Genomic DNA, 27,209 nt, shown 5'->3' with positions numbered 1-27,209 from the left:
GTGGGTGTGGAGTTGATTAGAAGTGTGTGATATCACAGGTAGAAAACTTAAGAGTTGAAGGTTTTAAAATATAGTAATAGATAAAAAGCAAGATGGAGGTTTCAGGGCAGTGCTGGTCCTTCTTCACCTTCTTCTCCATGGGTTTGGGTGGTTTTGTGTTCCCTGCTCCAGCAGAAGCACAGCTGGCACTGCAGGAGGGCTGAGCCCCCATGGGATGGGACTGTGCCACCACCCTGACCACAGGGCTCAGCTCCTAAACTGACTCTGGCAGGGGTTTGTTTTCTTTATTTGTACTGTTGCATTTGTATTTTAAATTCTCCTAGTAAAGAACTGTTATTCCCATTCCCGTATCTTTGCCTAGGAGCCCCTTAATTTCAAAATTATAACAATTTAGAGAGAGGAGGTTTACATTTTCCATTTCAAGGAAGGCTCCTCATTCCTTAGCAGAAAGCTGGCTTTTCAAAGCCAGACAAACATAAATAAGAACTAATAAACATCTGAATCCCAACAATAAATACTGCCTTGTGCATTTAATCCCAACCCTGGCACAAAGAAACAAAGACTCCACACTGCCCCATGTGAAAACCATGGTTGAGAACATCCCCAGAACAGCAAAACCTTGGAGGCAGCAGCTGGAGCTGCGCGTGGATCGCGCTGCCGAGCGCCAAGGCAGTTCTAGGAACCGTGACTAACGGGGGAAAACTGAAGGGAATGCAGAGTTTTGGGCTAGAAAAGGACTGACAGTGAGAAGATAACAACCTTCCTGCACATAAAAGCAGGGAAGTGGGGAGAAGGGATAATCTGTCTCCAGTTTTATAACAGGACAATTAGCAATTTGCTTAAATTGCCTTCACCTACATTGTCTGGACAGATGAAAAGGTTTTCCTAACTGGAGTAATATCAGGGATGGGAATCTGGGATGTTTACTTTTTTGTAACATTTCCAACATTTTTTGGTTGAAATTTCCGACAAAGGAAAAAAAAATAAGAAAACATCAACAAAACCCACCAGGAATGACTTGGAATGATGCTGCCTGTAGTAGAAGGAGACAGCAAAGATGATCTTGTGATTTGCTATTTATAAATGAAGAATTTATGCAAGAAATGGGGGTTACTTATAGAGAAAGGGGGAAAAAAAGGATTTGGAAGAGAAAAATACAGGGAGCTGACAGAGAAGTAGCAAACAGATGGAAAGAAGAGAAGTTATCCATGAGAATAGTTTGGCTAAAATATGGAGGAAAATATTCTGAAAGATGAGACTCAGAGATAGGAGTGAAGATGTATAGCTGCTCAAAGATGACAAGAATGAATACAAAACAAACGAATTCAGAGTTTCCAGGCAGCTGCAGTATTAATCTTGGCAAGAGACACTGGAATAGGGCAAAAATTAAATATCCTTGGACAGCAGGAAAAAACCAGACAGAAATTTGTAGAAAATACTTCACTGAGAGGGAGACATCAAGATAAAAAGAATTAGACAAAAGGTGACAAAATATCCATAAATAATCTGGTTTAGAGGTCAGGGATTTGATGGTGAACAACAGGGAATTGGGAAGACTGGGTTTTGCCTGCTCACATGTTGGCAGTTTTGGGATGTGTGGCACGCTGGGTGGGAACATCCATCAGGGGAATGCTGCAAAGTCTGAGACTGAGCAGGGACTGAGTCACTGCAGCCTCCTCTGCTGTGGGGTTTTAGCTCTGCAGAGAGGCACACAGCCCCACAGTGCAATATTCTCCCTGGACAGCACAAGAGGCTGCTCATCGCCAGCTGCCAGGGAGGGAACTGCAGGAACCACCCCCTGTCAGGGGGCTGGGATCTGAGCCCATCCCAGAAGCTGAGCAAGGTAAGGGCTGGTAAATTCATGGTAAATTTGAATTTAAATGGGAGATGATGGAGGAAACTGGTGGCACATCAAGAGCTGTGAATTATTCTACTTGCAGAGATCACCCGTGTGAGAGGCTGGGAGAGCTGGGAATGTTCCCCTGGAGAGGAGAAGGCTCCTGGCTGACTCCCCAAAATCCCCATGCTCCAACAGATCCCAGTCACTCACTCCAAACCACTCTCCTGAACCTCGGGAAGGTTCAGGCTGTGCTGATGAAAGGGATGGCTTTCCCAAAATGCAGGATCTTTCATCCTGTTTTATCCATATCTTCTATAGAAGTTTGTTATATGCTGTTTTATCCAGACTGCTTTTCACAGGACTCCTGGAAACCTGCAGTCTGACAGAAAGAATTTCAATTCCCCAAACTTGAAACTCAAGAAACTCGATTCCAAGCAGGAACAGCTATTTGGAAACAGTGATGTTTCCACCAGCAGATTTTCCTGCTGGGCATGGAGCTGCCAACTGCTAACCACTGATGGTCCTCATTATCTCTCTGCTGATGCTGAACATTTCTGATGGTGATGTGCTGCCACGAGCTCCACAGCAAGGAGCACACCAGAGTTTGGAGTGAGAGGTCCAACACCAGAACAATTTCCCTGTGGATTTTCTCTTCTGCCCTGCCTGGGTCCTGTTTATGAGCAGCCTCTCAACATATAATTAGTAATTAAAAATATAGAATTGAATTGGTATTGCCTAGAGCAGCTGTGGCTGCCCCTGGATCCCTGGAAGTGTCCAAGGCCAGGTTGGACAGGGCTTGGAGCAGCCTGGGATGGTGGAAGGTGTTCCTGCCATGGCAGGGGTGGATTAGGATCATCCTTAAGGTCCCTTCCAACCTTCCCTTCCTTAAGGTCCCCCCAACCATTCAGGGATTCTGGGATTCCTCTCTCTTGGCAGTTTCTTTTCCTCCCTCCTTGCCTCACCTACCCACAGTTGTACAGCTCAGTCTTTGATCTTCACTGTTGCTATTTTTCTTGATGTATTTTGCCAAATGATGTGTTCTCCTAACTCACCTCAAGTGTCACACTCTTTCTTTCTTACTTTCCAACTAAAATGGGGGACTTTGCAGCTTCTTCCCTACTTGTAGCACTTCCTTCCCCCACCACAACCCCTTCTGTTGACTTTCCCCATCCCAAAAACTCTGTTTTAAGTGAAAACTTGTACTACCTGGGTCTTGCTCTGGATCCACACATTTCTTAAGAAGAACAGTGGATTATAAATTCATTATAAGAATGCAAAGTAAAATCTGATCCCATTTCAACAACAGTTGGATGCAATTAAAATTCTGGGCACTCTGGATTCCAAGTCCACACTGCCTCTGCTTTGCTCTGTGTGGGGTTGAGCAGCTTTGAGGCTGTGCCAGCACCATGTGGGACATGGAAGGGCACACACAGCCCATGTCCAGCTTTTAATGGCTCTGGAACTCTGGAACCTCAGGAATTTGGCCCCAGAAACAATCCCAAACCCAACCAGGCTGCACAGCACGAGGCATGGAAGATGTGGGTGCTAATGAGAAGTTATTTTCATATTTCTTCAACCCCAGGTGCTGCCAACAACAGTTAAAGCCCAGCAGGCTTAGTTTAAATCAGCCTCAGGCTGGTTCTTCTCCATAGCTCATGTCACCTTTGGGGCATTCATTGTATGGGAAAGGAGGCTGCCTTGCCCCAGTCCCCAGAGGCCCTGGGCTGACAGGGCAGCTCTGCTGTGCTGCTCTCAGAGGGGCCAGACCCCCCTGTGACCCCGACTCTGATCCTGTGTGGAAAATCCCCTTCCTGAGCTGGCTGAACCACAGGACTCAGCACACACCTCATGAAGCAGGTCTGCCTTGGAATGCACTGAGCACACCTCACACCTCTGCAGGACTCTGCCTCCTGCAGCTCCTGTCCAGTTTCACATCCAAGAATAGGTAACTGCCTATTTCTGGGATCTCAAATGGAAAATGCAATCATTGCACCAAAAAAACCCCAAAAACCCAGCAGTGAGATTCTTTCACTATTTTGACTCCAAGTGACTGTGGGAGCAGACTTAGAGAACTGCCCCAAATTCAAATGAATTAGTGACAGCAGCCTTCCAAGTTGAGATTGTATTTTCTTTGTCTGGAGAAGAGACAAAGGTAAGAGCTGATGAAATAAAATACAGATCCATGCTGGGATCTGTTTCCAGCTCTCTTTGGGCACTACCTGCAGGAGATGAGGGAGGAACAAGAATAAACCAGGACTCACCCCTGCCATGCCAGCAGGATCCTGATCTCCTCAAATCCTGCCATTTTACTGAGTGCAGTCCCTTCACCTTTCATTCAGCACATTCCTCACCTCCTCTGGAGCACTCTCTGCTTCAGAGCCTTTTGTCTTTTGCTCCCAATTCCCCTGTCTATGGATTAATCCAGTGTTGAGTTTGGAGCTCTTATTTTTCCATCAGCTAATTAATTGCCATCGATGAGCCTCCTCCTCCTCCTCTCCAGAAGATGCTGTATGTAACTCCCAAGCCTATTTCTCCACTTTCTAATTTAGGAAATTTATTATTCCTTTTATTCCAGCTGTGACCTACTATGTGAAAGGAACTTGTGCTGGTGTTTGGAGGGGCTGCCCTTCCCAGGGAACCACCACAGGGAATTCCAACAGCTCCTGACCTGGTTCAGGAATTGACAGTGACCTGCAATTTATTGTCTTCAAAAACTACTCAAAACCCTTAAAATTAGTCAGAAAATTGAAGTGTGTAGCATCCAATTAATAATTTCTTTAAAAATCTGGAGTATTTTGAACATGAGAACTGAAAAAGGAGTAAGTAAGTAAATAAATGCTGTGAATCCTCCTTAAAAACCAAGCACCCAGCAAGATCCCTGCCAGGAGGCTGTGGGTGTACATGAGATGGATGGAGATCAGGTTGGCAACGTTTAAAAGAAGATGGATTTAAAAAACCAAACCAAAACAAACCAGAAAAAATGGCTTCCCTGTGGTGATCAGACCAATATAATTAAACACAAGACATGGTCATCAGTGCTAATTAAAACTGGGGCCAGAGTCTTGCATTTATCACTGCAGTGCTGAAGCAGCACCAAGGAAATGCAGAACCTGCTCCTCCCTCAGATCCATCGACAGAAGATTCGCCCTCTGCTTCACTTCAGCTTCCAAAACAGTTCCTCAAATTCAGAATAAAAGCAGATACACTTCATCTGGATTAGCTGCAGTGTCACAGTGCTGGAGGAAGCTCCTCACCAAGGTAGCAGTGGGTTATTATTGTCCTTTTTCTGTCACTAAAGCATCGCTCTGCCTCACCACAGCCCTGCTGTAGAGAGTGGTTTGCTCTCCACAGCCCCGCTGCCTCAAACTCTGGGTGTGAGGGATCCCCCTGTGCTCCCACTGCCTAATTAACCCTATCACTGAAGGGTTAATTAACCCAGGCCTGCTCTGCCAAGGGGGCTGAGCAGTCACAGTCACCCAAAGGCAGTGGTTTTCATTTCTCCCCTGAGTATCCCCATGCTTTTTCTACCTTCAGCCTTCAAACCCATTTCTTTTTCTGCACAGAACCAACCAGAAATAAAAATTAACCATCCCCTCAGCCCTTCAGCCCCAGATGGTCTTTAAGTTCTCTTCCAACTCAAATCATTCTGGGATTTTGTGACCCTTCCAGCATAAACCATGCTAGGATTCTATGATTTCCACTCAGGACACAATTTCAGACTTCAGCTCTCTGTGCAGAACTCAGATTAAACTCCAGCTCAGGAAATCTCCTGGGCAGCAAGGGAGATCCCCTGGGTCTCCCTGCTTTTAGGAGGAGTGGCAGAAACTCCATGGACAGTAGGAGCCATCCCCCTCCCTCGGCACAGCTGAAAGAAAAGATGACACATTCAAACACAGGGCTCTGCTTTTCCCAGCACACCTTTGGTGGGAGTTGGGATCACTGCCTGATCCCTTCCCCCTTCAACTCCCACAGCCCTCCAGCTCCTCACTGGCTCAGAGCTCACAATTCACCATCTGTCCCTAACCTCCTCTTTGTACTAATAACACGTTGTAATTGCAACATCTCTTCATGCAGCAATTGATCAGGCAGATAAGAACAAACAAGGAAATAGTGAGCCTGACACAGCCAAGAGCAGTGGTACATCCTGCAGGGCTTCCTGTCATCTAACCACTGAAACTACAAAAAAAACCAACCCCAAACACTTCTTTTGTCTAGAACTTCACAGTGGGTGAAAATAAACACATGGAAAAAATGAAAATGTGATTCAAAAATACAGGAAAGAATGTAAAACTTACCAGGCTCTAACTTGATTATTTTTACAGCAGCCAGTTCTCCTGTATGAAGATTTCTAGCCTGAAACGAGACAGTTAAGATATATTTAGATATAGTTAAGATGGATATTTAGATATAGTTAGGATAGTTAAGACATATTTAATCATAAATCAAAGGCACCCCACAGTCTTACAGACTGTGCAAAAATAAGATGTTGTCTGATACAAATACAATGCAAAGCTGAGACCAACGTGGGTGAGGATAATTTGGGTTTGGAATTAGCACAGCACCAGCCTGGTGGAATTGTGGTTGGAATTGTGAAGTGTTCCTGACAGTTCTTTTGCAGACTTTAAAACATCAAATCACAGAATCACTGAGGCTGGAAAAGCCCTCCAAGGTCATCCCATCTGTGACTGTCACCACCTTGTCCCCAGCCCAGAGCACTGAGAGCCACATCCAGTCATTCCCTGGACACCTCCAGGGATGGGGACTCCAAACCTCCCTGGACAGCCCCTTCCAACCCCTGACCACCCTTTTGAGGAAGAAATTCCTCCTCATGTCCAACCTGAGCCTGGAAATGAGAGTTCACCCCTCTCAAACACCATTTTTAAGGGAAGCTTCTGGCACTCAAGGATGCACCAGGGGTCACCCATCTCATGGTGCTGAACCTCAGAGTGCCCCAAAAGTGGAACTGAGAGGGGCAGGAGAGGCACTGCAGAGGCACCAGGGATGAGTCACAGCTCTCCGCAACAATTTCACTCTGCAAACTCCCTCCTTGGTCCCACAATCCTCCTCCTCAGTAGCAGCAGCTCCAATTAAGCCTTTACAGAACTGTCCTCTCTGGATATGCTCCAAATTTCAACTGAGAATTCAGTGCTGGAAGAAGATGTCACAGGAACCTCAGATACAGAAAGTTTTAAGAGGGGATTTTGTGAACACTTTCTAATAACTAAATCACTCAGGCACCATCACCAGAGCTAAGTATTATTCAGGACAAAACCTGATTTAATTAGGCTGTGCATCCAAGAGTTACAGGAGTTTAGTCCCAATAGTTTCATTCTTACCCTAACAAATATGCAGTCTTCTGAACAGCTGAAATCTGGTGAAGAGGTTGGTTAGAGAAAATGCAGGGAAAACTGGGTTAAGTTAAATCAATTTGGACTTAAGATGAGGTCAAAGGAAATTTGACCCCGTGAAGGGAGTCATTACAGAACACTCTTCTCCTGTGCATGGACAAGAAGTCTTAAAAACAGGAAAATCAAGAGCCTGAAGGATTAACCCCTGAGTTTTATTAATACTTAGTCAAGCTTCAAAATAGGGAAAGGCTTTCCAGCCAGGAAAAAAACAAACTGAACCGAACCAAACCAAACCAAACTGAACCAAACCAAACCAAACCAATGAGTGGCCTTTCAAAGTCCTGCAGTGCTAAGACATGAGATGGGTTTCAAAATGCAGGCCAAGGACACAAATATGACTCAAGCTGATCTCAAAGAGAACCTGAACAGCTCTACAAAGGACCCAAACATCTGCAGACCAAATCTGAACTCAAGAGTCATCTGCAAACCACAAAGGAAACATTCACCACTTCTGAAAGCACCTTCCCACCAAGGTGTTTTTTTTGGACCACTGCAAAATCTTTGGTGTCCTTCAAAATCCAGAAGGAGCAGGTGGATGCCAGCGGGATAAAGGATTAGGATAAAGAATAAAGGATTAGGAGTGCTCTGGTCCTGCTAGACCACTGTGAAACAGGGATGCTCCCAGCAGGACACACTCTGCCTCAGTGCAGCCAGGGATGCTCCACTATCCACACTTTTACCCAAGAGCAGCTCAGCTGTTCAGGTGAAGTCGCCTGCACCATTTCCAGAGTATCAGCTTCACTTCTGGAGTACCAAAAGGATCATATTCCTCACAAATACTCCTTTTCCACACAAGCAGTAACTGCCACTGTCATGCTGAAGCCTGAAGGAATGGATGGAGTCTGCCAAAGGTCTGCTTGGCTGGGATCTGAAGGTTCAGGCTGGGGAACACTGCAGCTCCTGGCTCCCAGCTCTCACACACGACACAATTCCACTAAATCGTGTCCCGCTGCTTTCCAGTCTCACCACTAAGCTCATATATAATCTATAGCTTGGACAGGGACTATTTTGGGTTTCAACCATCAAACTTTGCCTGCTGGAACACAGAAGTCCCCACTGGGTTGATATTTATGATCTAAACCTATCAAGTTGTCTGTGTTTTCTGGTCCCACAGCTTTCCTCTTCCACCAGACACATTCCTGAGTTGATGACACCAAGACCACACGTGATCATTAACTCCTGCTGTGCCAGAACCAAAGGCAAAATCCAAAGCGTTCCCTGATCCTCAAAATCCTTGTGTGGATGCTCCCAGACAAGGAATGGTTTCACATCTTCAGTCTAGACATTGGCATGGTGAGCACGCAGCAAATCACTCAGAATGCTTCCCAAGGGACGTCACCCAAATGTCACCAGAGGCTTTTGTTCCCTGCTCTTGGCTTGCAGCAGCTTTGCCCAGGGACACACAGCTCCACCTTCCCTCTGCCACCTGTCAGCTGAGCACTCCATCAATAATGAATTACTGCTCTCATTAAAAATGCAACAAGGCCAGGGCTAAAAACTGGTTCACCATGTACACACCTAGATATGAGAAATGTCACATCAGGATTCCTCAGATCACTTTGGGATGTGTTAGTCAAAGAAATCCTCATTTCCCACGAGTCACTGCAGTTTGCATCATTCTATTTATTTTTTTTTTAAGAACTGTGCAGTTACCAAGGAAGTCCCAGACAGGAAGGCACCACGTCAACATCACTGGCTTTGTGAATCAAACCTGAAATTTGACTAGAAATGATATCTGACAAAAATGTAAGTCCCTAATGTGAAAAATTAGTTAATGATCTATCAGTCTGTCTTATTTTTGATTGATATAATCCTGCACTGCAGAGGGGGAACTACAGACTAAGAAATTACAGTTCTTCAACTCATGTTATTTACATTTCCTGAGCCCAACAGCAAAATATCTCCCTCCTCCTCATCCTTTCCTTTGAAATTTCCTCTGTATTTCAAGTCTCAATTTAAAATCAGCTGAAATTTTTGAAATTAGCCAGAGACCAGGGAAACTGTTACTTCATGCCAAGCAATCCAGACCTGTTCAGTATCTCGTGAGCTATTACTGACAAATAAAATAATCATTTATATGCATTTATCCCATAAAGATGACAAATATACAATGAACCTCAATGATGTATTTCACTTTAAGGAAGATAAAATTTGTTAGATGCCTTATTGACTTTAATTTTTCTGGCCTTGATCCCTTCAATATATAAGAAAGTCTCCTAAGAATTCCTTTGACACTAAAGGATGAAAGACTCAGTGGTGGTTTCCACATTTCCATCAGCAACGTGGTCCAGTTCCACAGGACAGAAGCAGATCCCAAATTCCCAAGATATTTGTTCTAAGATCTTCTCCAAGAGGAAGACAGAGCTTTTGACCCTTATTAGTATTGATCCTAATTTTATTTCATGGGATTCAAACCTGAAGATCATGTTCCCTATAGAATGCAAACTAAAAGTACAGGATTTTGGCAGAAGGATTGCAAAGCTCCAACATGAGCCACGCAAGAATGGGATCAGAACAAGAATCTATTTGAATGAGGTGAACCACAGCCAAATTTTAATTTGCTCAATGTCATTTACAAAGTTTATTTACTGAGAAAAAGAGTTTGGCAGCAGCCTTTTGGTCACCTCTTCAGCTATCCCACATCCTGACAGAGGATGAGTGACAGCATCCCACTGAGCAGAGCTCTTCCAGAATATTTTAGCAGCTGAATACTAACACTGCAGAGCATCACATGGAATCTGTGTTCAAAATAAAACAAAACAAAACACAAAGTACAAACACAAGTACTCTTTTTTTTGTGGATATCCTGTTGCGTTGTTGTAGTGACTGAGCACATCCCACCCCACTGGGACAGCACTGTTAGTAGGAGTATTTTGGGGAGCTGGGAGAGTTTTGTAGTATTACACACCAAAAAAATCATTGGGTTTTCCCACTGAGACTTGACTTTCTTCCCAAAGAGCTGCTGTGGGACAGTGGAACCTGAGGTGAGGCCCGTGGCAATCCCTGTGTGCGACGCTTCCCACTGCACACCCAAACACCACACCTGAGAAAACACAATCTGGGGAGGACATTTTCTGCAGCCAGTGACCAGAAATAACACAGAGAACTGGTTTCAGAACCAGTTATGCACTCTGCACTTGTGTTTTGTTTGTTTTCAAGAGTGCAAGCCAAACAGTTCCAGCCCAGGGGGTCCACAGTGCTGAGCCACGTGAGATGGTCAAAAATGGGGGAATGTCTTGGACATTTGAATCTCTGCTCAGTGTCCTCTTCCTAACCACAGAGGAAGAGAAAGGGAAGATTCACGCAGCAACATCCCTCTGTCAGGCTCCAAATTAGTATTTTCAATTTCCATGGTGAAATCCTCTCCTCTCCCCATGGTCACTGTCTCATCTCCAGCCTTGGATCAACAGCCCCATTCAGAGAGGAGCTGTTTGCTGGAGCGTGCCTTCATTAATTGAATGCTGATTGCAGCTCCTGTGGCAGCCCTCCCCTCCCTCCCCAGCTTATTCACCCCTTGCCAAGCTTCACTCACCCCTGACCACGAGGTTCTGCTGCCTCAAGTGCTGCCTGCTTGTTCCCAGTCACTGAATATCCCTTCAAAAGGTGCCTGACCTCGTGCCCTGGGAGTGAAAGACAAGCTCCTCTGCTTTCCAGTTTCTGACCTCTGACACTTTGTAATTCCCAACCTGCTCTGTGTGGTTTGGAAATTCCCATTATGCTGAGTTTTCCCTTCTATATCTCACAGTATTATCACACAGAGCCTTGAATTCACCTTCCTGCATCTCTGAATTCACATCTACCACTGTCAAGAGCTCTGAAGTGACCCAAAGAGATGTCTCCCATTTTATGGGCTGCCCTAAAACCATAAAAACAGGGAATTCTTGGTGGATGGTGATCTGCTGGACTCTAACAGAATTTGAATTATGTCCTAATGCAGAAGTTTAAATAAATGTTCCTAGTGTTTATCACAATTAACTATACAATTCTGCTTACACCTGTGATTTACATAAACCTGACAGATTTAAAAAAATGCTTTGGAACTAGAGCTGGAAAAAACAAATATCAGCAACATACTCTTAATGACTGTAAAGAAGATGTTTGCTCCTCTCAAACACAATCTCTTTACCAGGTCAGTCTAACACCTCAAGTGTAGAGCTGAGGATTCTTAAAATGTCAGCTGAAGCCAGAAAATGACTCCGAAAGCCCAAATTAACAGCAACAAGAGTTAATCTGCACTGTGTGAGCTTGAAGTTGCCTTCCTTCACAAGAGGACATCCCACTTTTCTGCAGTGCTGTATATTCAGAAAGAGTTTTTGTAAAAGAAACCAAACTCTCTGAAAGCTCTAAAAAAAAAAATATCCTTGAAACTCTGCAGGTTAATCCAAGCAGAGAGGCCAGAGCCAAGCCAGATTTGCTCAGAGCAGCTCCAAACCTTGGTGTCAGGGGAAGAATCACCTGCCCTGGCTCCAGCCCAAACAGCAGCTCCCATGAGTGTTTCCCAGTTTTGAAGTGAGTAGAGTGTGCTGGTTCCTCTCCCAAGAGCAGCACACCCCAAAGCACCCTCAGAATGCTCCCAGGAATGGATTCAATCCATAGATTGTACCCCCTAGATGGTGCTTGCACCAACCCACATAGCTGCAGTTCTTGGTTTGGGTTTTAACCCTCTTTTATATAAGATAAAATAAGCAAAATCAAGCCAAAATTCCCCACAGCCCCATGCCAAGAAAACCTAAAGAGAGTGTGAGACTGGATAAGTCCTTCCTGCTTGGTGCTGACAGTGTTTCTGTAACAGACACTGAACATATTCTTTCACCTCTGAAGGTCTGTGCATGGATTAAAAATGTAACTGGAACAAAGAAGGAAAGCTTACAAAAACCCAAAAATTGGACAACTCTGGCAAGTGTTAATGCCAATCTTACTGGACAGGTTGATTTGTGCCAGAAGAGAACCAACTGCCACAGAATCTCAAAATCCCAGAATGGTTTGAGTTGGAAGGGACCTTAAAGATTGTTCAGTTCCAGCCCTGCCATGGCAGGAACACCTTCCACCATCCCAGGTTGCTCCAAGCCCATCCAGCCTGGCCTTGGACACTTCCAGGGATCCAGGGGCAGCCACAGCTGCTCTGGGAGAACTGTTCCAGAGCCTCCCAGGGAACAATTCCCAATTCCCAATATCCCACCCAGCCCTGCCCTCTGGCAGTGGGAGCCATTCCCTGTGTCCTATCACTCCAGGCCCTCACCCAAAGCCTCTCCATCCTTTTTGTTGGCTCCTTCAGGTCCTGAAAGGCCACAGTGAAGTCACCCCAAAGCTTCTCTCTTCCAGGCTGAAGAACCCCGAATCTCTGAGCCTTTCCTCACCGAGCTGAGCTGTCCTCCCCATGGGGACTCTCCACTCCTCCCTGCAGCTGTGCTCACACCTGTGGCTCATGTCTGCCTGCTCTTTGCTGCTGGAAAAAGAAACCTGAACACCATTCTTGATTTTCAGGGCTGTCTGTCTTTTAGGAAGCAGAAAGATCCAGAGGCAATTGTTCCCCCTGAAATCTTCCAGCTGGATTTTTGGAGGTGGAGAGCAGTACCAGACTCCTTTATAGTGGAAGGCACAGAGGCTTTCAGAAACTATTTCACAAACAGAGACTTTATAGATTCAAGACACTAAAAAGGAATGGTCTCTTACAACCAGCAGTCACTGCTTTTTGGGATAAACCCAAAATGAAGATTTCCATGCTAATTTTACTAGTTTATTTTGTAGTTGCAACAGAGCCATCACTTTGGATGTCTGAGCTGAACATTGCACAAGGACAAATATTGATTTTGTGGGTGCTCTCCAGATGGATACTGCCAGTCCTCATCCCTCAGAACAAGCAGCAGCACGAGGCTGGATGAAAAATTCCCAGCTGTCACTCCCTATTTCCACATTTACACACTTCCTGTTGCAAGGACAGAACCCAGAATGTGCACAAGTGCCAGGATTTCAATAAATTCCACATTAAAACCTGAATCCCAGATCCACCACTGGCACTCCTGACCACAGCTATAATGCAAATAAAGCTTAAATGTATTTACTTTTGCTGGCAGTTGGTGAAATTGAGATAGTTTATCTCTGGCAGGGAAAATTGGGAGGAGGAGAACCTACCTTTCACTGACAGACTTCTGACACTTTCTTACTCAAGGCCAATTAACTCAAGCAGTAAGGGATTAACAGCTCATTAATGATGTGAGGCCAACTCCCTTTATTCTCCAGAAAACCAGACTGAGCATTTGTACAAGCAGAGGGGTTTTGTAGGGCTCAGTAGCCACTAAAAACATTTAATTCTCATCCCTGGTAATAATTACTGAAGGACAAAGACCTGGGGCAATAAAGATAACAATAATAAAGCAAAGATCAATGCACAACTTAACATTTATTTAGAGGGGAAAAAAAACCCCCAAAGTCAGCTCTGTGCTTCCCAGCAGAGGTTGGTTATTCTCCTATGAAATTTTCTTGGCAGATCCTCATTTGCAAAATATTTGGCACCATCCTTCTAAAACTGAAAAGCTAAAGCTAGAAACAGACCCTGACCACAAAAGTATTATTTAGCAACTAATGCAGCACAAAAGACACAAACAAATACCACATGAGGAAAAAAAAATAAAATTAAAAGGCCCCAATTTTGACTCAGCTGGAGAAGAAAACAAACCAGAAAAGAACCTTTTCAAGTTACAACTGTGTGCATTACAGTGGTTTGAAAAGCTACTAGAAATAACTCACTTTTCTGGAGAATAAGAAACATTTTTGAACATAAGATGATGAAAATCAAAGAATGCCCATAAAGCTGCTGATATACTCAAAAATGAACAGATGCCCAACAGCTTTACAGGCCAGGGTATAAAATAGGGAAAAGAGAAAAAAAAAAAAAAGAAAATATACCTTCAAATACATTAAACTACAAACCAAGATGGATTTTAAAAGGATTTTTTCACCAGAAGATAGGGAGAATAAATGTAAAACACTTTTATTGTATTCCTATGTTGAATGCCTAGACCATGACAAAAAAACCCCTCACAGTATTATGGAGTATTACAAACCCAAGTAACATTAAAAGATTATACATTTCATCAGCTGCAGGGGAATTTATTTATTCCTTAGAGATGAAAGAACTAAGAGATGTGACAACCAAAATATTTGAACGAAAATATCTATGTGTCTTCTTTTACTGACAAAAAAAAATTTAAAAAGAAAAAAAAAATCTGACTTTCCAGGCAGGGAGAAAAGAATTTCTGAAGGAAAATATGGGTTGCTTTTTTTATAATAAAAAACTAAAGAATTTCAGACCATAATTTATTTCTTTACCAAAGAAAAAGGTATTTTTTACTGCTTTGTAAATAGGAGCTAACGCACAGTGAGATGTGTCTCCTCAGAAAGGCAAAACTGAGAAGCCTCCACTGGCATTTTAAAGGGAAAAAAAAAAAGAATTTTGAGATTGCAGCTGTTATCTCAAACCCTCCAAACCAAAGATAAAAATCCACATCAACTCCTTTTCCTTATCGTAATTTATCCAACAGAATCTTGAGAGATTCAGGTGGAAAATGCAAATTTAAGTAGAAAGATCTACCTTCAACAAAGTTGTTCAGCAATCACCTCCTTAAAATTCCAGTTCCTCAGAGATGAACTCACAATTACAAAATTCAAAATTAAAATGAAATTTCAATTTAAATGGAATAATTAATTAAATAATTTAAATGAAGTAAAAATTAAAACGAACAAGAAATTTGCCTTGATGAAGAAAGCAGGTCAGTGTTTTGCTCTTTACTGTTAAATAAACCAGTGACCAGAACAGAATTAATAAAGAAGTTGTGTAATTGAAGAAGTTAAAGGAAAATTAGCTAAAAATAGGAGTTGGAAGATTCTTTTTCTGTTCTACAGTTAAGCTTTGGTTTGCATCTGGACTGTATCAATTGTCACCTTCTTGGGCTGGGAGATGGGTAAGATTTGATGTTTCTTTCTGATCCTGGGACAGCTGTTCCTACTAAAATAAACCCCAGCATTTATTTACACTCTCCATTTTATAGTGATGAAATGGTGATCAGCAATATTCCTAATTCAGGAGATAAAAATCAGAACCTGGAATTCTGTTGGAATAAACAGAAATGACATTTCAGTAGGTTTTTAAGTGAGGAAAAATTGAAGTTCTGAATGTGCTGGTACATGAGAAAGGTTACAGATAAAATATGTTTTGCACTTGTGCTGATGAAGCAGAGAGGAAATATGCTGCCATTTCACTACAGATGATAACTGAAAATCGTGCAAGTTATCTCATCCTCTCACTTTACTTTTAGCCAGAACAGAGGAAAAGAACTGGTCTGATTTTTTATTATTATTGTTTTCTTAATTTTAACCAATTAACTCATGTAAATGACATCACCTGGAAACAAGACTCTTTCAAAGATGTCACTTGAAAATTAGAATATTTTTCTGCAATTTCATCTACAGTGATGGAGCACCAGTTTCACTTCAGTCACCTGATTTCAAGCACTTGGCCACAGACTTCCTCACTTTACTTTGAAAGATGAACCAAAACCATGCTGCTCAAGTAATATGGGTTATTAAATAATTAGAATATTCTGGTCAATTTGGCCTGATGATTTAAGTGGAATTTTAAAAGAATTTTTGAATTTTAACACGCTTGAGAACATTTTCCATCTTACCTCATTTCTCTTGTCTATATAGATGTTCTTTTCTTTATTGTGTTTCTATAGGGTTTTAAATTCACACTTGGTGCATCCCTGGGTATGGGGATTTTTGAAAGAGTTTTGAAGGAGTTAGAGATGGGATTTCAGAGTTGTTTTTGATGATGTGGTTTATTTTCTTATTTTCTACATAGCTAGGAAGGGTGAGTTTGGTTTACATCTTTAACTAGGTTATAAGATTCCTAGTTATATGATTTTTAAAAGGATTTATTGATTAATAAACACAGTTAACAATGATAATTATGGTTTTGATTTAATCTTTAAATATTTCATTTTATGGATTTATGTTGTAGTGTAAGTTGTCTTAGTTAATCATGTTGATACACAAACTTATAGTACTGTATTCTAAACTCCTTGTTTACCTTTGTAACTACTTTTATTTTTTTTTTTTATATCTTAAACTCTAAAACTTTAAACTTTACTTAACGTGTCTCTGTTTTAAACTATAAATCTATATTCTTGATTTTAGTACTTCAGTTTGGAAGTTTTTTCTAAGATCAAATCTTGTGTTTAATTCAAAGTTTTGGTTTACAGGCCCAAAGTTCAGAGAATTCCAACACCTGGGGAGCCCTCAAGGCCATCCCTCCATGCCAGGCTCTCCCTCTGCTCCCATCCCCAAGGAATTCAATCCTCTCCTGTTGGAATGGAATCCTCTCCTAAAATTCCTGAGAATTTTAGATTTTCTGACAGGCACTGACCCCCAAGAGAACACTGCATTTGACCTGAGGCCGTAGAAAAATCTTCCAAAATGGAATGATGGAACTGGGATTATGGGTGTGTGGTTTGAATAAAACTGCATTAATAATAAAATAAATAAAATATTACATTAAAAAGTAATGTAACAATAATAAAAAATAACATAGTAAAAACCTTAGAGTTTAATGTTTTAGAATATAGTAATATATAAAAACCAAGATTTAATGTTTTAGAATATAGTAATACATATAAAACAAGATAAAAGTTTTATCTGTCCCTGCAGCAGCTGTGTGCATTCTCCATGGACCAGCCTTCCCCAGGCAGACACCACAAAGGAATGTGCTGGAGAGAGCCAGAGGAAATCGTGGTACAGGCTCTGCACAGCCTGGCTGCCTCCCTGTTCCCAAAATTCTGCCTCAGCTCCGCTCGAGGAAGCACAACACAGCTCTCAGGGAAAGTTATTTAGCAAGTCAAGGAATGGTTTGGGTTGGATCAGCCAAACACCACCTCGTGCTGGGAGCAGGGACACACTTCCACTGCAAGGCTGCTCCAAGCTCTGAACAGCTCCAGGGATGGGGAATTTCACAGGATGCTGTCATGGAGCAAAGCCATGTCCTCCTCCTCCTCCTCCTCCTCCTCCATCCCTACTGCAGCCAGCACAGTCCATCTGCACTCGAGACATCCCACTGCAGGATTTACACAAACCTCAACACCCACGGAATGAGAAAAAGGAAAAATCCATGGTCATGTGCCCTGGACAGGCTTGATGGATCGTGGAACCAAAAATGGAGATCTCCTTATCCATCTCCTCATCCCATCCTTATCCAGAAATCCCTTTGTCCTGTTTGATACTGTGAGCTAAATCTAAAAACCAGACTCTCAGGACAGGAACTGTTTGGCAGAGTTTAGAAGGTTCTGTGTTAATCCAGAAGTTATTCCTACCTCTTCATAATTAACCAAGAAGTAAAGGATCAGAGCTCAACCAGTGCTTTAAATTTAATCACACACATGCCTGAGAAAACAAAATGGTTTTATCAGAAACTGCTCATCCTGGGGACTGTCTGGGGTCTGGGCTGTGAATATTTACAAGGAATACATCAAATACTCTCCCTTTACTCACTGCAGACCAAATGCTTCAAAATTTCAGCTGCTCTTGTTTCCCAACCCCTCATAAATAAAACACAAATACCTGAAGCTGTTCCACCACTGAGAGCAATGAGCACCCCTCAGGCACTGCTTCCTGGCAAATTTTAATTATTTTAGTTTTACCAAGAAAAAGTACATCCATAAAAGATGGTGTTGCCCCACCTTGATTCTTTTTACCTGCTATGTTTACACCTCTGTGCCTGTACAGGAGACTTTACCATTTATCCTCCCTTGGGATTAATGACTAAATCCCCCAAACATTTTTGGGAGCCTGGTGTTTATAATTCGACTCTGATCGTGCGTGTCTGTACGTTAAACAGCAAGTTAAGGCACACAGAACTCAATTCTTTATTGCTTCAACAGCAATGCTCAGCAAAGAATCACCCACACAGCTGAGAACAGGACAAAAATACAGCTTTTTGGGGGGGATCCTCACAAATACAGCTTTTTGGGGTGGGTCCTCACAAATAGAGCTTTTTGGGGGGGATCCTCACAAATACAGCTTTTTGGGGTGGATCCTCACAAATAGAGCTTTTTGGGGTGGATCCTCAAAAATACAGCTTTTTGGGGTGGATCCTCACAAACACAGCTTTTTGGGGGGGATCTTCACAAATAGAGCTTTTTGGGGGGGATCATCAAAAATACATCTTTTTGGGGTGGACCATCCCCTCAAATGTAAGAAGTTATGCCTTTAATGCTGCACAACACAAAGCTACTCAAAAAAAACCCTTAAGAATGATTTCTTATCAACAAGATAAGAGTCCCCCTGCAATAACCTCTTCACTCAGAAGAAAAACAGCACTTGCCTTTCTAGAAGGTCTCAAAATTCACATTTCAAACATGCTACAAATCCAGCTTTTTCCCACTGAGATGAAAATATGGTTCATTCAGCTTTCTTTTTTCAGACATTCCTTCTCCAGCCAAATCTTCCTCATCTCTATGAAAACATGAACCTCCTAGACACAATATTCATGCAGAAGACACAAAAATACACTTGGGGGAGGAGTAATCCCAACGTGCCAAGATATTAAATCTGGCATTAAAGATGCCATTTTGAAGGATCAGTAAATGCAGCAGTTTTGGACACCAGGACTGTGTGCTCTGAGGGTACCCATGACTATATTTGTATAATCTTTTTGCTATCTTTAGGAGAATAAAGTCAGTGGAAACACACAGAGCAGCACACAGGAGAAGGGATTAGGGAAAAGTACTAGAAGAGGACAATCCTGGAAGTAATTCTGTTGCTCACCCTCCCATGTGCTCTTTCATTCAAGAGCTTCAAAGACATGGTCAAGCTGCAGCTTCTCCTCAGAGTTTTCCATCCATCATGGAAAAAGGTAAGTTTTGGCTGAGGAGGACCTTGCAGACACTATCCACTGTGCTGGATGAAATTAATCACTCCAGCACTTGGGTGAAAGAATTTAGAAAGCTGAAGAGCAGAACAGAAACCTCTCTGTGCCAAACTCACAAATTTTTGTCCATCTAGGAAGGAAGAGTTTATCCAGCCTCCATATGTGATTTTTTTATTGGAAATCCAGAATGGATTAGGGAGAAGCATAACTCCCCAAATCAAAGGTGGCTGTGTCCACTAAACCTTGCTGAGTCTTTTACTGCTAGAAATCCTTCAGAAACTGGGAAAGAACTCTTCTGGCTTCTTTGGAAAATTAAAAATCCAAAACCCAAATGAAATGGCAAAATGTGAGGAAGTCACAGAATCCCAGAATGGTTTGGGATGGAAGGGAATTTAACAACCAACTCATTCCACTCCCTGCCATGGAAGGAACACCTTCCACCATCCCAGGCTCCTCCAAGCCCCATCCAACCTGACCTTGGACACTTCCAGGGATCCAGGGGCAGCCACAGCTGCTCTGGCACCCTGTGCCAGGGCCTCACCACCCTCCCAGCCAAGAATTTAATCCCAATATCCCATCTAACCCTGCCCTCTGTCAGTGTGAAGCCATTCCCTTTTATCTTATCACTCCACATCCTTGTGAAAAGCCCTGGCAACCTCAACCACCAGGCATGGAGATTGCCTTGAGCTGAAGAACAACTTCATGAATATGGAGATGTCCCTCTGAGCTGGAATCACCTTGGGCTGATGCTGCCTCTCCTCTTCACTCCCAGCTGCAAGCAAGCAGCAGGTGCCAAACACAGCTAAAGGTAGCAGGGAAGGTTGTTTTTCCAGCTGGAATGAGCAGGGACAGTTGCTGGTGTCAGCAGAACGCGCTGCCAAACTCCGTCACGGCCTTGCTGACAGGAAGAGCTGCTCCCTCTGACAGGGATGATCTGTGAGCTTCCACCACGCACCTCTGTGACAGAACTGGGGCTCAGCCACTCATCCCAGAAATCCTGGAGGCTTTCCAGGTTATCCAAATGCTGGCAATGAAAATGATCACTGCATCTTCTGGAGACAGAGAGGAAGGAGATCTTGGCAGGCAAACGCTCTCAGCTTTGATCTGTTCTTCCCTCTCAGGTCTCTGCTCCTGGGGGGTGAGTGCTGTGTGACCTGCACTGTTTGCTTCCTCTTAATGGATATCTCACATTGAGAAGAAATTAGACTTCACTCACAGAATTCACAGAATCACTGGGATGGAAGAGACCTTCGAGATCATGGAGTCCAACCCAGCCCCAGCACCTCAACCTAAGCTTTGTACCCAGTGCCACATCCAGGCTTTGTTGAACACACCAGGGATGGTGACTGCACCACCTCCTCTACTTTTAAGATTTTGGAGAGTGCCTGGCTCCTCAAAGTAAGAGACAGGGAGAAATAACCATAGGGGAAACACTACTCCCACCATGTAACTTCCCATTAACACCAAGAATTCCAGAATGGTTTGGGTTGGAAGGAACATTAAAAATCATCCAGTTCCATCCCTGCCATGGGCAGGGACACCTTCCAGTGTCCCAGGCTGCTGCAAACCCTGTCCAGCCTGGCTTTGGACACTGCCAGGGGCAGCCACAGCTTCTCTGGGCACCCTGTGCCAGGGCCTCACCAACCCCACAGCCAAGAATTCCTTCTGTATATCCAACCTTAATTTCCCTTCTTTCACTGTGAACCCATTACTCCTTGCCCTGTCACTACAGTTCCTGATAAACAGAAACATGAGTGACAGGATATAATATTTAAAGCAAAACAGCTTGGAACATCCCACATCAAAGACCAAATCCTTAATAAAAAAAACTATTACAAACATTTCAAATGGAAACCCAAAAGTTTCACCTTCCACTGCTGAATATCCTCACAGAGGGGGTCAACAAGCCACAGAGCATCTTAGTTCTCAAAGCAGAAATCCTACTGACTGCATCCTAAAAGAAAAGCATGCCATTTCCCAGAAGAGGAGCTCCACAGCAGTAAGAAAAAACTTAGAAGCCCTGGTTTGATGTCATTCCAAACACCATTCCTATGGAAAAAAGAGCACACAGAGTTCAGGCATGGCTACAGCAAACACTGCTGACCAGAGGGCTTTGATCTGCAGGGGAAGAGTGGAATCCCCCACATGACAGATGTTTGATGGTCATTTATATGTGGAAGCAAGAGATATTCACCAGGGACAGAAGTGCTGAGTCAGGGATGGCCAAATCCAATTGGTCTGCAGCTGCCAAAACATGTTGGTATGAAGTTGGGAATATGTGATTAAAAGCTGTCATAGCCATAACTGTTCTCTGGTATCAAAAAAAAAGCTTTAATACTCTGTTCTTAACCTGTTGACTTAAGCAGTAAAACAGTGATAAAAACCTGATAAATGTTCATTATCTGAAAGATTAGAATGGCATTGAGAATTATTTTCTAAACATCAAATCCAGGTTCTCAACAGCCTTTGGCTGCACCAGGAATTAGAATCCAGAGCTCTGAGAACAAGGCAGCGACCACACAAGCAGAGCTGAAACCTGATTCAAACTGGACAGAGTCACACTTTTATAGCAACCTTTAAAAAAAGAAAACACAAAGAAAGTAAAACAAATCTTTCTGTTGTTTGTTTTAAATTGCATTTGAGCACAGAGTCTATGTGTGCCACAATCCAATTTCATGGCTTACTGTTTTCCAGCAGCAATCAGTGGCAAAACACTTCAGGTTTCTTCCAAGTTGATGCCTTTATTTGGTGCAGGAGATTAAAAAATAATGATAATAATCTCAAGAGAAGAGAGACTGAGCAGGTGACTCCAGAAAGAATGAAATTTTCATGATATTCAACAAAAATGCGCCCCTTGTTTACAGGCAGCTTCTGCCACGAATTTGGTGCATTCCTTGTCCCTTGTGCTTACTTTTCAAGAAAGCCACTGTGGCACTGCTCACAATCCTGCTTGGAAAAGCCCAAACAAGCCAGCTTTAGAATTGCTGCACAAGGTCATGTTTGATCATCGGGGAGCACAGACATCCCGCTATTCATCCGAGGCCGAGGCTGCCGGGCCCGGCGCTTCCACGGGCTCCCAGCTCAGCTGCCAAACAACAGCCTTCAACAAGGATGAATTTACATCCATCTACATCAACCACCCTTTTGTTCCCCTCTGCAGAAGCAAGGAGCAGTTCAAACTCTTGTTTGGGGCACTTTGGAATGAAAAACACAAAAAGCCGAGCCCTGGGAATGGTTTGGGGTGGAAGGGACCTTAAATCCCATCCCATTCCACCCCTGCCATGGCAGGGACACTTCCACCATCCCAGGCTGCTCCAAGCCTAGTCAAACCAGGCTTGGACACTTGAATATTTCCCTAAATCTCTCCAGCAAACCTCTTCAGAGTCATTAATAAACACTTCAATAAAAAATCCATACAGGAACTCTCAGGAAGGATGAGCAGCAGGAAATTATCCCCCGAATTCAAGTCCTGTTTTCCAAAGCCCCTTGAGGACACCAAGATCCACAGTTACACACAAGAAAATGACTGGATGTTGTGATGCAACCAAATTCCACAAGTTAAGCAAAACAGCCCAGTCTTCTGCTATTCCAAGTACTTCTAGAAAATACCATGGAGTGCAGGAACTCGTGATGATCCAGCTGATGGTGTGACCTTGTTATCAACCCAGCCTTAAACAAATTAGGACTACAAAGCCCTACTGAAAAGCTGCAGGTTCACTCACGGGTCATGCTGGTATGAAAACCCATCCTGGGAAACATCTAACCACACTGGGAATTTACCTGGGATGGGATCTGACCAGCCACTTCCCAGTGCTGGAGGTTAAATTCCATTTACAGTCTCCAGCAGCTTTTTTAAATTGTCTGCTCAAAGACCCCAGTGAAATGTGTGTTTCTTCATTAACCACACACAACATCTATTTCAGCGTGAAACAGATGCATTTCAGAATTTCTGAAAGCAAACAGAACAAATTGATGTCATTTTTAAACACTGCCTTGAGATTTTAATTTTTTATGACCACGGTGGGAAGACCTTTCCAGGAAAGCCAGATTAGAGAGACACTGGGGACATAAAAATACTATTTTTTAAACAGCACATTATTAAGTTCCAGTTCTCATCTTTGTTATTACAACCTCTTCCATGAGTCTGTAATTCAAGGTATCTTGGTGAAATGCTGTGAGGGATAAATTATTCCAATGGTTTAATATTAATATCCTGTATTAAAAAGAAAAAAAAGAGCTTTCCCACCATGGATGAGACAGCTAACAAGTCAGGATTGTAATGGAAATTACTTCCAAGACTGCTAGACACAAACTTGGATCTATTTACACAGGCTGTGAATAGACAAGAGTTTATTTACAGATGGTTTCTCCCCAGCCCTGAAATGCATTTTGGGGAAAAAAGATATTAAAACAACATCAACAATCCAGCACTTAGGAGCAATGCTACAATCAGCCATTGTGTGCCATGTGACAGACAAGAGAAATAAACCCCACAAACACTAAGAAAACACATCTCTGTTTAAAGCTTTCATGGTAGTAATGAAAAGCAAAGTGGGCAGGAGAATTTTGGAAAAGCCTTTAAATATTCTTCTGTAACCTAATAGTGAAGATAAATATTTGCTTAACCTCCACCTTCACCATCCAAAAAAGAGCCAATTACTCTAAAAGCTACCAAATGCCCCGAGAAGAATTTAAAGCATTAACCACAACCACCAAAAAGCATCTGAGGAAGAGGCAGATGTCCCACAATCAGAGAGGCTGCCTGGCTTAGACATCCCAAAAACAACTGTGCTGGAGACGCTGGTGACTCACTATTAGTGAAGGAGCAGAGAAACCACTTGAAGAGGTGAGGGGAAAATTCCATTTTAATTTAAGAGCCCTCTCTAGCAAGCCCTTCCCGAGCTCTGCAACATAAAAACACTTGGATATTCACTAATAAATTCATTTTATAAACACTTCCGACAGCCCTCAGCGAGCACAAGATATGCTGTCTGCACTGTGACTTACCAGGGGCTAAGAAAAATAAAAGTACAATGTTTATACATTAAGTCCTTTCAAGAAAAAAAGGTTTACCTTACTTCTGAAATTATCATAACATCAATGACTTTAACAAATAAGTTTGCTGTGCATATTTGTCATAAGAGGCAGTGCCATCTGATTCAGTATTCCCTTGATACATCTCCTGCTGCAGGCCTTTACAAAAACAAAGAGCAAACCAATGACCTAGAAACAAATGCAGCCTCTCAAACTCCTTTAAACTCATTAACTTTATACTTGTTTCGGACTCATAAGAGCGCCTGAAACTCCTGCCAAAAACTTTGATTGAAATTTGCCAGGCTGCACGAGGAGAAAGTTTGGGTTTACTCCTTATCTGAAACCGTTTGAGGAGTAGAAGGAGCATTTTTCATAAGCCAGGGAGCGGAGGAGGGGGCAGAGGGCTGTGGTTTTTTTGTTTAAAGGGGATGGATGTGTTTACATGGCACGGAGCAGAGCCATGCATCCAGCCCAGCTCCGGAAGCGGAAGCTGGATGACATGTCAGCACAGCTCTCCACTAATTACCAGGATAATGAGAAGCAGAGTATTTCTTTTTCCACAAAGAGATGACACAAAAACACTTCCCTGCAACGCAACTAGTTGTTTCTTGTCGTGCTGCCTGGTTATTTCTTGTCATGCTGCCCTGCACTGGGCAGGCACACACAAACAAAGCAGCTCAAGGTAGGCAGAGTTCCAGATTTATGACAGTTGAAATGCTCTTTTAAAGGATTTAGTGCTAGAATCCCTAAGAAAGAAGCTGACTGATCTGTGCACAGCACTGTAGGATTAAAAGAAATAAAAGAGGAAGGTAAATATGCACCATGAAAACTTTTAAAAATAACTCCCTGAGGTCATAAGTAACCATTTCAAAGGGGTGGTGGGAACAGGATCCATCCATAAAACTTCAATTTGAACATTAGCAAAGAGCCCTCCCCCAGCAGGAGCAATTACTGCTGCCTTTCATGTGGCACAGCAACACACCTTCCCTTGCACGCTTGGCTGTGTCAGGTCTATTTTAAACACACTCAACAGCACTACAAAGGAAAACATCCCACAGCCTCCCTCCCCGTGCAGCTGAACACGCACATTGCCAAGCACAGGTTGAAAACTTTGAGGCTTTCTTTATAATTGACCCAGCCCTGAAAGCGGCTGAGCATCCCTGAGGTGCAAGGAACATCCCTGAGGTGTGAGGACAGGGCTCACACGAGAAGAACACACCACTGCCTGCACCTCCTGTCCCCCACGCCTGCGGTTCTGTTGATGTGAGCACCAATATGGAATTACAAAATCCATACTGGATTGGAAGGGACCTAAAAGATCACCCAGTTTCAACTCCCTGCCATGGACAGGGTCACTTTTTGTATGCACCATTCCAAGAGCATCTACTTGATGTGCTGCACTAACTCTACCTCGTGCTGCAGCTCCGTTCCAGCTTCTGAAGAGCTTTAATCTGCTTCTGCCTTTCACGGGCTATTATTAACCTCGGGGATAAAGTGGCACCCTTTTAATCAGGTGCTTTAACTGGATGCGTTCTGCAAACAGGTACAGCCAAGAGATATCCTCTACCTCCTCGGGCAGAAACGTGGGAAGAATCGCCTGCGATATTCACCAATAAAACCTCCAAGAAGGGCAGCGGTAAGAGAGAACCTTCTCTGGTGCTGCAAGCACAGAATCCCAGGATGGTCTGAGTTGGAAGGAACCTTAAAGATCTCATTCAGTCAAACCCCTTGCTGTGGGCAGGGACATCTTTCACTATCCCAGGCTGCTCCAAGCCCCGTGCAACCCGGCCTGGGACACTTCCAGGGATCCAGGGGCAGCCACAGCCTCTCTGGGCACCCTGTGCCAGGGCCTCACCTCCCTCACAGTCAATCCTTCTCCACACAAGTGGGAATCCTCCGGCTTTGCAGAGGCGGCCCCCCCCATCGCTCACCTTGTACACGTCGCCGTAGGTGCCGCTCCCCACCCGCTGGATCAGCTCGTAGTCTTGCTGCGGGTTCCGCCTCAGGATATCGCCGCTGGCCCGCGCCGCCGGCTCCATGTCCAGCGCCGCGTCCCCGCCGGCCCCGGGATGCTCCTAGCGCGGCGGCCCCCGGCCCATGGCTCCTGCGGCGGCAACGGCGGCTCAGGGGGGCTCCGGGCGGCCCAGACAAAGGCGGGCGAGCGGCCGCGCCCTCCGCGGCTCCCGGGGCTCCTCGGGGCAACCAGGAAGAGCCGGGGCGGGCGGGGAGCGAGGCCGGGCGGGGAAGGAGCTCCGGTGCCGCCGGCGGTGCGGCCCGTCCGCCGGGGCGGCCAGGCCGGGCCGGCTCCTACCTGCGCGCCGCAGCCCTTTGTCCCGCCAGGGAGGGAGGGAAGGGAGGGGGAGCACCGCCACCGCCGCCTCCTCCTCCTTTTCCTACTCCTCCTCCTCCTTCTCCTCCTCCTTCTCGTTCTCCTTCCGCGGCCGAGCCGGGCCGGGTTCGCTCGGCTCGGGACGGGACGGGCCGGCAGCGCCTCCGCGCCGCCGCAGCGCCCCGGCGCGGCCAACGCGGGCCCCGCTCCCGGCCCGGCCCCGCTCCCAGCCCGGCCCCGCTCCCAGCCCGGCCCAGCGCCGCTTCAGGCTCGGCCCCGCTCCGCTGCTGCCGGCCCCGCTCCGGGAACCGCTGCCGTGGGGCTGTTACAGGCGCTGCCCGCCCCGCGGCCCGACCGCTGCCGCGTCCGGGGCTTATGGAATCCCAGCGTGCTTTTGGTTGGCAGGGAGCTTAAATCCCATCCCATTCCATCCCCTGCCGTGCCAGGGACACCTTCCACCAGACCAGGGTGCTCCAAGCCCCAGTGTCCAACCTGGCCTGGGAAACTTCCAGGGATCCAGGGGCAGCCACAGCTGCTCTGCGCCAGGGCCTCACCCTCACTCTCACAGCCAAGAATTTCTTCCCAATATCCAACTTAAATCTTCCTTTTCCCAGCTTAAAGCCATTCCCTCTTGTCCTGTCCTTCCATCCCTTGTCCCCAGTCCCTCTCCAGCTCTCC

General features: G+C 44.4%; 1 protein-coding gene across 1 annotated transcript in view; it reads right to left on the bottom strand.

Annotated features, from left to right (window-relative positions):
* MAP4K5 (mitogen-activated protein kinase kinase kinase kinase 5) overlaps positions 1-26,663 on the bottom strand; it is a 57,734-nt gene extending 31,071 nt beyond the window's left edge. The window contains exons 1-2 of the mRNA XM_041458512.1: positions 26,134-26,663; positions 6,136-6,193 (exon numbers count right to left, since the gene is read on the bottom strand). Coding sequence (XP_041314446.1) covers positions 6,136-6,193; positions 26,134-26,241 — 166 coding nt within the window. The 5' untranslated portion in view covers positions 26,242-26,663. The remainder of the gene's footprint in view (positions 1-6,135; positions 6,194-26,133) is intronic.
* Between the last annotated feature and the right edge of the window lie 546 nt (positions 26,664-27,209).

The sequence above is a fragment of the Pyrgilauda ruficollis genome, unplaced genomic scaffold (assembly GCF_017590135.1).
Source record: "Pyrgilauda ruficollis isolate IOZ18807 unplaced genomic scaffold, ASM1759013v1 scaffold129, whole genome shotgun sequence".
Classification (NCBI taxonomy): Eukaryota; Metazoa; Chordata; class Aves; order Passeriformes; family Passeridae; genus Pyrgilauda; species Pyrgilauda ruficollis.
Note: the sequence above shows the minus strand (reverse complement) of the source record. Positions and strands in the feature narration are given on the sequence as shown.